The sequence below is a fragment of the Durio zibethinus genome, chromosome 14 (assembly GCF_047325235.1).
Source record: "Durio zibethinus cultivar Kanyao isolate XHJ-2024 chromosome 14, ASM4732523v1, whole genome shotgun sequence".
Classification (NCBI taxonomy): Eukaryota; Viridiplantae; Streptophyta; class Magnoliopsida; order Malvales; family Malvaceae; genus Durio; species Durio zibethinus.
In genome coordinates, this window is record NC_143175.1 from 21,750,770 (window position 1) to 21,763,145 (window position 12,376).

Genomic DNA, 12,376 nt, shown 5'->3' on the forward strand with positions numbered 1-12,376 from the left:
TCTTATTTATAATATTATTTTATACTATTATATTTATAATCTTATATGCCAAATATAACCTAACTATACCAATTTCTCTTAGTTTTACTATCCAATTTAACATATTATTTAGGTACTAGTCAAGAATGCATGAACCAAAGTTTATAGACGAAAAATATGATAATTGAAATAATATCAAATTAAACTCGAGTTTAGTTTAATAATTAATTGGTTTATACAATCACTCATAAAATATGATCTTTAGTAGATTTAACATTAAAATTTTAACACTCACAATTCTTTTCTTATCTCCAAGACTGAAGCCAAAATACTATATATTCTTTTCGTTTTCTTTTATAAAGACATTCATGATCAAAATTTAATAAGTTACATTGCCAATTGGAACAAAGATGTTCTAAAGCTAATAATCAATGGAGTCTAATCATGCACATAGCCTTTAAAATTACAATAAATCACAAACCGTTTGAGGCACGAACATACTCTTTTTGAGAAGAATTGACATCTAAAAGGGGTGAAAAAGATTTTAAATTCTTAGCCACTCTTCAAGTAAAAAACTACATTACCACAATTCTTTTGAACTTTTTTCAAAGAATTATTGACAATATAGGTTATGAAACTCAAACAAAGAAGATAAGAAAATTGGGCTCTTCACCTAAAACGTGACCTTAAATGGGCCTTAATAAGCCCATAGAGCCTCCTTCCCATCTCCGCCGTCTCCTTCTCTAAGAAAATAGTTGGTTTTGGGACTCTTTCTCGCCATGGAGATATCAATCATGTTCGCCAAGTTTTCGTTCAAACTCCACACCCAAATATATTCTCCTGGAATTACCTTATTTGGGGTTATTATCTTATTGGAAGGCAATACAAAGTACCCACTTTTGTAAATAAAAAGTTGGTCAAAAAGGGGTACTCTTTTGCTAATGCTTTTACCCTGGCTTTTGTGGTTATGGCTTGCTTAAATATTCTTGCTTTCGAAGATGGCCAGCAGGTTCATGCCCTTGTTTTTCGATCTGGGTTTGGTTCGAACCAGTTTGTGCAAAATTTGAAGTAATTGGGCTCGCGAAGAAAGTATTCAATGAAATTCATGAGAAAAACTTGGTAGGATGGAATACAATGCTACGTTGGTATGCTATGATGCGATTGGTCAATGAGGCGTTTGGTGCGTTTCGGGAAATGCAAAAGTTTGGTGTTGTTCCTAATAAGGCTTCGATGCTAAGTGTGATTTCTGCATGGCAATGGTAGGTGGGTTAATCGTTCATGTGTATATTTAGAGGCACAATATCAATCTTGGAGTGTGATTTGGTGAAGCTCAGGAGGTTTAAACTTGTGTTGTCAGTAATGATTTGGTGAAGCAAATGACCAGTACCAGTAAAACAACACAGCGTAGTGGAGAATTGGAACTGGTGTTTCTATGCTCAAGCATCAAAAGTGTCAATTTCTTGAAATTTCCAAATCGTCCACATAATGTTCGAATTCGAAATCCTTTTTTAATTTAAATTTTCATAATAAACTTCAACTCTCAAACCAATTATAACATGTAGCAGTCCACAGCCAATCTATTTGAACTGAAATTCTTTCTCGTTTCACTTCTTGGGCCTGCATATATAAAGGTTACAGGATCTTACTACAGTTTGTTTTTTCATTTTTTGCCCAGAATGTGATTTTATGTGAAGAAAAATGTTTCAATGTGAATGAATATTTGTCAGTATCGTAAAGTTTCAGATGAAAATCAAACAATTTTGCAGGAGGTATATTTTGGATTACACAACTTTCCAACCTCATATACTGCAAATCAAATGAATGCTCAATAGGATTAAATGCACACAGTACAATAATTGAGACAGGCAATGGAGATGGTATGAGAAGGGGTCTGATATATACTCACTGAATCTCAGAAAGGGTTTACCTAGAAACTAATAATCATCTGTCAAAGTAATTTCGCACCCTCAGGAGCCCGATACTGTATGATAACAGAGGGAATGTTGGACCATATCTTCCCTCAAATTACAACCTCGTTTTCATTCTGAAGGACACAAAATGAAAGTCATTGCATAATATTTCGGTTGCTTGAAACTTAATTGGTTGGAAGCTCCAAAAGTATTTCGAGTTCCCTAAATTCGACAATTTGGGCAATAGAAGCCTATAATTCAGCTACTGAAATATGGACAAGAAACACAACGATTTTTTGAAAAATAGGCAACTTTATTAGAGAAAGTGGCCACAACACGGTACACCCCTAACGGCCTATTATATGTGAGGGCCTCTCTCACTCCCCATTTCCCCACATAATACACATCACTACGGCTATACAGTCATGAAATCCCCCCTCAGTCCCGTACAAATGATGACATTTGATGCTACTTAGACTTTAATTTCTATGGGCCATCGGTACATCTCCTGCTGTGGAACTGGCAGAGTAAGTGTCACCAATCCGTTCGCTAAGTCATAGTTGAAGTGAGTCTCAGCATTGCCCACAGTGCACTTCAATGGACGTTGAGAAGAGTAAGCACCAAACCTTCCACAACCCCTAACTTTAAGGGTGATTGTTGCAGTTGGACTCCGGTTGTCGCTGAGTGAAGTTGTCCACTCCGAGGAAACCTCACCATCAAAGAGCTCTGGCTTCTCATCAGATGTCATGTGTACTTCGAGCTGCTCCACAGCACCACTGCTATTGAACATGTCAAGCAGGCCTATTGGTGCAAATGAAATGTTTGCAGTAATCTCCTGCACCATAAGAAAGCATTCAATAAGCTACCATTGTCAAATTAACATAACAGCCAAGAAGGAAAGAAATTAAAAGAAACTAACCTTGACTGGACAGAAGTGGAATAGTTCATACTCAAGAACCTTAAGTGTTACTGGCACCGAAGCACCTTTAGGTAACCGTACAACCTCCCCTTAAATTCAAAAGGCATTTTTTAGCATGTTTAAAGTATGAATTCTTTGAGTAAATACATCACACATGCAAACATCCATATAAAACCAATTGGCACTCATCACCTTACAAAGTGCAAGGGTGCCAGAACATCTTGGCAGAGAAAATAACTACCTGATATATGAGCATAAACCACAGTCTCACCGTTCCAGTCTGCACCAGCAACCTGAGTGATTGAATCAACATCACTGGCACAAACAGAACCAGTAAGGGTACCAGGTGATACATCATGAATCCGGGTTTTCTTGGTGATCTTGCACCAACCAGCACCTTGGCAGTTAAAAACACCCACCACACCAGAGCATTTGTTCACATTCCATATCTTGAGCAAGCTGCAAAACAGAATTCTGTTGGTAAAGCTGCAAAATCACACAGGACGTGCAATAAGCAATGAGAAATAATGCTACCTAATCCCATCTCTAGCTGGATCAGCAAACAGACAGTCAAGAGTAGGCCTGCCAGGCAATTGGGTGCGGAGAACTGATCCATCAGGTAGGACCAGCTTCTTCAAGAGCTCAAAGTTGTGGTTGCCAGGCTTATCGCTGCATAAAACAACACAAATACAAAATGCATGTTAGAAAATTGTTACAACATTATGATCAGTAAAATTAAAAATCAACTTTATCATTACAATACCTGACATAGATAGCACATCCACCAATTGCACGAGCAGCAGCATGGTATTCTGCAGCTGGGTGTAAGCTCTGCAAACCATCAATTTTATGATTAGTGCCACATGTAACCCTCATTTTCAGCCTTTCTTTAGTGAATATATAATCATTGTATACAAGGTCATAATCTACCCCCCCCCCCTTCTTGGTAATTTAGTAAGACTATTGGTCAACCATCATTATATGTGAACAACGCTAATTAGAGCCGACTTTAAGAAAACTACAGATAGCTTAAGAAACATAAAACACTTATTTTGACTTACTTGGAACATATCCCAGTCAGGTTGCATAAATTCTCCAAGGAAAAGAGTGTTGTAAGCCACTGAGGAAATGTGGATAGTGTGAGAGGCAGGGTCCCTAGGATAAAAGTCATCAGAAGCTCTAACAACAGCAGTCTGCTTGGTGCTGTAGATTCCATCAGTGTTATGACACATACATGCTATGCATCCATTGTCAGGGAAGTTTCGGGCAATTGAGGCTTCAAGGGCCTGTATATAACTGCGGGTAAGAGATACTCTACCACCATGCCCAGCACCAAGGGTCTCAATAATGTTTTGCACGTCAACCTTCACTCCATCAACTCCACATGAAGCCAGATAGGCATGAAGCTCATTGTAGAAGTTGAAAACTTTCTTAGGATGCACCAAACCCAGGCCATGAAAAGCAAGGCTGTCCATAACTATGTCCGGCTGGTTGCCCAAGACACCTGGGGACTGAACAGGATATGCCAATGCTGTATCATAATGTTCCATACCAGCAGCTGCAGGTTTGACTCCACCCCAATAACCAGCCAAAGCATGCCAAACATATACATACCTATGCCCAAAGTAAACAAAATGTTAATTTTGATAGAAGTCAACATTATTTAAAGAGAAATTACAGAGAATGAACTACCAAAATTCAGATCTTCTAGATCACAAATAAGTATGACTTTTTTTACTTAAATTTATACTAGTAGCCAACATAAATACGCTGTTTTGATTCAAGATCATTATAGGAAGAATGACCAAGTGGCAGGGTTTAAAGTTTCATGCATATGATTCATAAGTGTGTATTCCAATGTTTGTAAAGTCTAATTTGTCCATTTTCTTTCAAGTCGAGAGTGTTAAAATGTGGATTTCCAAAGTGGATTCTTAAACAGGAAAATGAATCAACTTGTCAATGCAGTTCCCGCTCAGATCAAAACCAGCAGCAGCTGGTAACAAGAAGATCATCCATCCATGGTCGGCTAACAATAGGATCTAAAGAAATTGGTCAATTACTGATCATGCAACTGAACAAGCTAAATAATCATTGTAATAATCATGTATGGCATGTATGGCAGTCTTTTTGCTTTCATAAAAGAGTTCACAATAGAATGCACAACCACTGATAAACACAAAACCAGAATAACTTGGACCACTTACTTCACATTATGATACTGCTTGGCTTCTTGTACAACATGTTTTAGGCCCGAGATCTGTTCATTGTTTTGACCATTCCTTTGGAATTTTGAATTCTCTCTAATCCCTGTCAACCTACTCGCAAACCTGCAAGAAACATTGGACATCATAACTACATCCAAATTTTGTAATAATCAGTGTTAAATGTTCAAGATCTTCATCCAAAAAGAAAAAAGAAAAAAGAATCGACTGGACATAGAAGAAAACAAAAATGTGATACTAGAAGGAGACGAAACATGCCACTAGAGAGTTACTTCAACTCCATGTCATTCACATACATTGAAGCATTACAACTGAGCTAAAATTCAAGAGCAAGAGCTAAACTCTGACATAAACAAGGACCACACAGAAGTAAAAACAGAATATGACCAGGAATAGGGACCACCAAATGAGATTCACCAGACTATTATTATATCTAATATATATTGTCCTCCTCTCCAGTTCATATGATGAAAGAAAGCCGCCCCTGTACCTGGTTACTCCAACCTGCCATCAGCTTGTGGATGCATCACCTTAGAACTGCCTCTCATTACAAGATCTGTGTTCTACACCTGGGCTACAAAAATAATTCTAGACTACGGCTGCCAAAACTTCTTGATTTTCTACTTAGTCTACTTTTCCAAGTTCCCAGCTTACAAACCCTTAAAAATGATAGGTTGAGATTTTTTTTTTTTTTTTTTTTTTGCGACGAGTAGAAAATAATGTATCATATGAAACCTGATAAAAAAAATGAAGATATTAAATCTTCAAAATCTTCAGCATATTAATATATTGTTAAGGACCATCCATCCAGGCACAAACTTTTACCACCAAACAAGGTTTTGCATAAATACATAGGGTAATTGTCACAAAAAAAATCAAATATTTTCAGACAAAAGATGGCAGAAGATCTTTGGATGCTCCTCACACAAGACGCTTGTGAGCAATTAATGGCACATAATTTTTTGTCCAGCTGTGCTTGGGTGCATGTACATTTGCGAGCATATGTGTGTGTGTGTGTGTGTGTGTTTATGAGAGAGAGAGAGAGAGATCTTACTGTGCCCCTTCTTGTACAACACTATCACTCTCCTTGGGCTTAGTTTCAATCTGCTGCCAGCCATCATCTATGATCAAAAATCGAGGTGGAGTCCCTCCCTCAGATAGACTGCAATTAAAGACAAAATGAATTCATTGACAATCATCTTATTATCATCGCATTTTTTTCCATCTACAACTAATCACTAACTCACATTGCTATAAATGTCTATTACCTTTTGAGGCCTTCCTCAACACCCTCGGCAGTAACATCAGTGTAGAAAGCATCCCATGTGCACCAGCCAAACCAATCAAGAAATGAAGGCAACTATTCACAACCAATGTAATAATTTTAGAATAGATTTGTAAAGACAATATTAGCTTTGCCACAAACCAATTTAGAAGTATAAACCAACATGCTATAAAATAAAATAAAGGCAGGGGAGGTAAACATCGATGCAAGTAATTATACCTTCTTCTTCTCTCGGAGAAGGAAAGTTTGCATGTGTTTCTCCACCGCCCTGGTTCACAAAGCCAAAAACGATTAAAATGCTCATTAAGCAGTCATTTAAACCACAAGTAGCAAAATATATTTAGGAAATCTAATAAAAGTCTTGAGATGTGATTGTAATTTGTCCATAATTTCTAGAGAAAGGAAACAGGGACAATAACTTGTTTAAAAAGAAAAAAAATGACTACATGCTAGGAAAAAAATTGCATGAGGAAGCATATCTACTCACTTTACAGCCTGGTTGATAACTTCAAACGGATTGGTCCCAGCATGCATGTAGACAAGGTAAAGGCCTCGGTCTGTTTCAACAGTGTTATCTCCTGCAAAACCAAATCACACACCACAAAAACAAGTTGTTTCAGTTCATTCGAACTTGATCCTTTCTATCAATTTTCTTTGCAAAATGTTATATATGCCATTAATCTTGATTTATTGGCATAGCAGTCATTCATGGTTTCTCCGCACTATTTGTCACACAAATGACAACTCCACCTCATGATTGATGATTTTAAATGGTTTGCCACGTTCATTAATGGCCGCTAAGATAGGACTGAAGGTTTGCCTTATGCAATTGAATGATAGACGTAAATAGCAAATGCCAGATCCTTTTGAGTGCCATAAGCTACTCACCACTCTCAAGGCATATCTCAATCTCATTCTTGTCATTGCCTTGCAGAACAGCACGGAATTGGCCTTCAAGGAGTGGGAGGAAAATAGTGTAGATTGTTGGGGCACTAGGATCATCTTCTTCCTTGCTCTCTATGAGCATGAATTGAGTCTCCAAAGGGACATCTTTCCCACATGTTCCCATTCTCTGAGTCATCCACCATAGTTTGAATCGGAAACAGCACATAAATCGGAGACCTCTGTTACAGGAAAATAAGAACAAGTCATGACTTTGGCAACTAGTCCACACCATAATCATCTAAGAAATTACAGTTTTTGTAAGACTTAAGTATCAAAGTATATGTCAGCAAAACAAAAGTCCCGGCTGACTATTAGCAATAAGCACGAAAAGTTAGATTATCCAATGAACATGTACTTTTAAAAGTATTTAAAATATATTTAAGCATGAAGAACACTTATAAATATTCGAATCAACACTTTAAATAAAAGTTCTATAACTCTAGATTCCAAATTACTGCATATTCATATAATTCATTTCTTTCCAAGTTAACTAGGAAACAAATTGGACCAAATGAATCTTTATCTAAACATGCATACAGATGAAAAGAGTGAAATAAAGTAAAAGATTGACCATCACTAACATGAGAAGCTTTTTACTGTTAGTTATAAAAACTGAAATCATACATCTCTTTCATGACTACTAATTTTAGTTTATAGCTGAGTACCATATGTTAGCAAAAATTTTAATAAAAAAAAAATAGGAACAACTAATAGTAAAATGAAAATTCATTGATTTGCTAAATCTCAAATTCTCAATCCATAAACAATGCTATTGGTAAGAAATTTCAAACAATAATACAACACCAACTCATAAACATAATATTATTAGAAGACAAACATCGATTCCAATTAATAAAAGGCAGCTATAATGTCTAAATTGGAGGAAATAAAGTTTAAAAAAGGAGAAAGTGCTTACTCTAAAACACCTATAGGAAAGACATGAAGGCTTTTGCTATCAGAAGCAGTCGCACCAACAAAAGTACCAGTAACAAGCCCAACAACAGATCCTGGAGTCAAAATGATGTTGTCTGGCACTCCAGTGAGGATGGTCTTCCCATGAACCATAAGGTTCCCATCGTTGATAGAAATTCTTGGTGTGACAGTCATTGTTGATGATGTGCACCTGATAACTGTCAAACAACATAATAAACAGCATCAATAACATTGAATAGAACATACTAAAAAAAAAAAAAGAACAAGCTTAGAAACAGAGTTTCAATCAAACTAGGAACTATACTGGAAAAAAAATTTTAGGCCACCCATTTGCAGATTATATATATAAAAATGCGTGAGAGGCTCTAAAATTTTGACCTTTGGGTTTAAAATATCTTGGAAAGCTTAGGCTTTTATACGGGACACTTCCAGTGTCATGAGACTTCCCTGAAGTAAGAATCAACCCCAATTGCTTTACTGATGTTATCCTTAATATTCTCTCACATAACCGTTGAATGAGAATTGAATTTTGAACCCACCAAAAATTATTAAGAAATGAGAAAAAATATCTGAAAAAAAATGTGTGAATTGTTAAAAGTCATTTTTCGTTTGTTGAAACAGAGATAACCAGCACGTTGGGCTTATTTTTTCTTTTTATTTTTTTTTCTTGGGAGAAAATATTATATTCACGAAGAAATATCTAAAAGGAAAAAGAAAAGAATTATTAGAATTATTCTTTTTTTTAGAGAGTGTTTAGGCTTCGGTTCGTCGCTTTTTTTAATTCTCAGGAGAAAAAAATTGGGATTTTATTTTCCATTTTAGGATTTTTAGTGGAAGGAATATACCAACAACTTTTGGTAATTACCGTAGCTTTCAGGTGGTTAACTTGAAGATCATCAAAACCTATATATATATATATATATATATATATATATATAAAGAAATTTAAGAAATTATCGGAAAAAATAAAACAAAACAAAACTCGGGAAAAAAGGTGATGCCGCCGGTGGACCACAATGATTGGTTTCGGCTCCAAATAAAACTTTTTTTTTAGAAAAAAATTAAATTCTTCGCACTTTGAAAAAATGATTTTCTTTCTCTCTAAAAATGAAAATAAGAGAAAAAAGTGGGTGCTGAGAGTTACGGGGAAAAGAAAAAGTTTGGACTGATTCACGATAAAAGAAACTCCAACAAACTTAAAAATGTTCACGATTATTTCAAAGGAAGAAAAAAAAAAAAAAAAAAAAAACAATGAATTTTGAACTTTTTGCAAAATTTTATCCAAGTCTCTGTAAGAGTAAGACAGTACTCAATCGTTATAATCTGTCCCAATAAATGAGATTATATTGTTACTATGTTCTTCACCAACAGCCATTTGACGCAGATCTACACCAGTAATCACAGATTTGGCTTTAACTCCATGCTCCATAGGCATCTTGGCTCAATTTTCCTCCATGGAGCAAAGCAGAAGCTTAACAAATCCATCAAAATCCCAAAATTAAAAAATAAAAAGTAAAAAATCATCAGCTCAGAAAAACTTCAAATTACGTCTCAATTCATGATCTCCACTCCACGTAAAAAAAAATTCTCGGAAAACCATCAATCATGGAACCAGCAACAACTCAGGAAAAAGCAAAAACAATTTACTCAAAAAGAATTCACCGTAAACTACAACTTCAAAGTTCGCAGCCCCAAATAAACTCACCGGTAGCTAGCTAGGTCCTTAAGCCGCCGAGAGAAAGCCGAGAGAGAGAGAGAGAGAGAGAGAGAGAGAGAGAGAGAAAGAGACGAAGCCTAGAAAACGAAGGAAACACTCAGCAGAAGCGCACTCCAACAAAGGGCATGCCTCTCCTATAGAGGAGAAAGAATGCTAAACAGGTAGGAACGCACGCTTATGGCTCGTTTTTTCAGACAAGGCTGCGAGTAAGGGTGGCGCGGATGGTGGGTTTATATACCAATTTCCGGAGTTAATCATCGAGCAACTTCTATTTACTAGACCATTCCGGATGTTGCCACGTGAAATATTTTTAGCTGTATTTTATCAGGATTTTTTTTTCGTTTATTCAAAGTGTTATCCTTTTATAATGAGTTAAAAATACTTTTACTGTATTAATATTCAAAAACTATTTAATTTAATACTTAGAGAAATAAATATATAATTTATATTTTAAAATTTTAAATATATATAAATTACACTTTAAACTTTTGAATTATATATCATATTAATCTAAATTTTAATTTTATTAATTATATTAACTTATATATGTTATGTATGATAAATATTATCAATTTATGTATTTATTATACATATTATTAATATTTTTAATATAAATTAAAAATATATTTTTTAAATTTACTTGAATTGTAAAAATATTTGGAATAGATCAATTATTTGTTGTCACATTACATTTATATGAAAAATTTTATAAAATATTTAATATTTTTATTTATTAAATAAAATATATATAACAAAATTATATTTATTAAATACTATATAAGTATGTTAAGTTAATGTTATCAAAATTAAAATTAAAATTATGAATTATTTAAAAGTTTATGATATAAATATATTTTTTATTTTTTAAAATATCAATTTATTTATTTTTCAGAGTCTAAATGTTAAAAATGTAATTAACTCTTTTTGAATAATACTAATTAATTTGAGATACTTTGGATTTTTGGCGTTTTTATTAACTGTTGGCGAACTGAGCGGTTAATGAGTGACAGCTGGGTGTGAACTGTAAATTTAAAGAGCGGTTGAAATAAAAAATAAAATAAAATAATGAAATTAAAATGAAGAGCATTGTAATTTCGGTTGTGTCTGGATTATTTTTCCAAGTCGCCTCATTTCACACGGTTTTCAAGCCAGTGGAGGAGGCATAGAAGCGGTGGCAATTGTCATTGGCAAGAACAGTACCATCGCCTTAAGATACCCCAAGGGCAATTGTAAAGCTCTTCAAGTTAGCCGATGAATGTGTACAAATTAGAATATTAAATAAAACAAATCCCATATTCTTTCGCATAAACCTTAAACTATAATATTTATAAACATTTAATGATCAAGGAAAATTCAAAACGGGTTTTTGTATTTCTTAAACCTAAAAAACTCTGTCCATTCTTTTCCCTCAAATTTGCGTTAAATGTTTCAATCATAGCCATACAATTGGCATCGGCCTTTGTCACGATCTTACCAGTACGTTCATTTGTATTTGTTAAAAATAAAGTAAAAGAGTTTCCATCAGTTTATCTTATCTTTAAATGGATATAAACTATTAACTTGTTTGCTTGTTCCGAATAAAATACATGCCTATGAAAACTAAATTAATTAGTTTAATGCTTAACGTTTTCCTAAAAAAGCCCTAAGATATATAAGAATATTTTTGTAAAAAATAATGTCAAACATTTATTTTTCGATATAAAAATATCATAATTTAAAAATAAAAATTATAAATATTAAAATTTAAATATCATATATATTAAATAAAAAATAATTACATCCGTATTCATATTTCATGAATAAAAAAAAATTAAAAAAACAATGATTGACGTAGCCAAGTTGCAACACGGAACGGGGGGGATGGGACCATGAGATTAAAGCGTTGGCCGATTCTCAACACGTAAGAAGTTTACGTCAGATATGCGCCGAGATAATCGTTGCGTGCTCCTCTTCGCCACGTCAGCTGCAGATCTGTACAGAAAATTGAGTTGGACAGGTGGGTCCCATGCACCCCCCTCAGTTTATGGAGTAACCTCATTTTCGTTCCCTTTGCAGGTGAAGTTGTTTTGTTCTGATTAAAGTAGGCTTCAAGAATTAGAGTTTTAGTCTTAGTAATTAAAAGTATGTGGGGCCTAGACACGTCAGCTCTGACTCTGATTGCATCCGTAGCACGTTGTGGCTTACCATTCTTCACATCAAACTTGTCTTCCTTGTCATCTTCTTGTCATTCTCTCCACATCAAGCACCGTGTTTGGATTTGTCTTTGTGACATTCTTAACCATAGTTTGGATTCCACCACAGCTATTATGCGCGATCAGTTAAATTCATCGTATTATTAAATAAATTTAAATATTAATTTTAATAAATTTTATTAAATATAAATTTTGTATTAAAATTTTTTAATCATAATTATGATAATTATTTTTTTTATTTCATCAAAATTAATTTTATTATTTATGCAAATAA

General features: G+C 34.4%; 1 protein-coding gene across 4 annotated transcripts; it reads right to left on the reverse strand.

Annotated features, from left to right (window-relative positions):
- Positions 1 to 2,181: 2,181 nt before the first annotated feature.
- Positions 2,182 to 10,114, reverse strand: LOC111293659 (putative galactinol--sucrose galactosyltransferase 2). Of its 4 annotated transcripts, none has more exons than XM_089743808.1 (16): positions 9,899 to 10,114; positions 9,503 to 9,664; positions 8,572 to 8,640; positions 8,177 to 8,390; positions 7,204 to 7,439; positions 6,803 to 6,893; positions 6,535 to 6,583; positions 6,299 to 6,390; positions 6,085 to 6,192; positions 5,013 to 5,135; positions 3,870 to 4,422; positions 3,572 to 3,639; positions 3,343 to 3,477; positions 3,050 to 3,267; positions 2,809 to 2,897; positions 2,182 to 2,724 (listed from the first exon to the last, which is right to left on the reverse strand). In XM_089743808.1, exons 4-16 carry the CDS (start codon positions 8,365 to 8,367, stop codon positions 2,362 to 2,364), a joined length of 2,316 nt encoding a protein of 771 aa, XP_089599934.1. In that variant the 5' UTR covers positions 8,368 to 8,390; positions 8,572 to 8,640; positions 9,503 to 9,664; positions 9,899 to 10,114; the 3' UTR covers positions 2,182 to 2,361. The 4 variants fall into 4 exon arrangements, with proteins under 4 accessions (XP_089599934.1, XP_089599933.1, XP_089599935.1 ...); XM_089743807.1 differs by having other exon boundaries at positions 8,572 to 8,762; XM_089743809.1 differs by lacking the exon at positions 8,572 to 8,640.
- Between the last annotated feature and the right edge of the window lie 2,262 nt (positions 10,115 to 12,376).

What these genes read in the sequence shown, in the direction of transcription:
- LOC111293659 (XM_022886503.2), bottom strand. Translation starts at nt 8,367, where the DNA reads ATGACTGTCACACCAAGAATTTCTATCAACGATGGGAACCTTATGGTT. An exon ending in CTGACTGGGATATGTTCCAA is followed by an intron (nt 3,640 to 3,869) that starts GTAAGTCAAAAT and finishes GATGGTTTGCAG; the next exon opens with AGCTTACACCCAGCTGCAGA. An exon ending in GGATGTGCTATCTATGTCAG is followed by an intron (nt 3,478 to 3,571) that starts GTATTGTAATGA and finishes TGTTTTATGCAG; the next exon opens with CGATAAGCCTGGCAACCACA.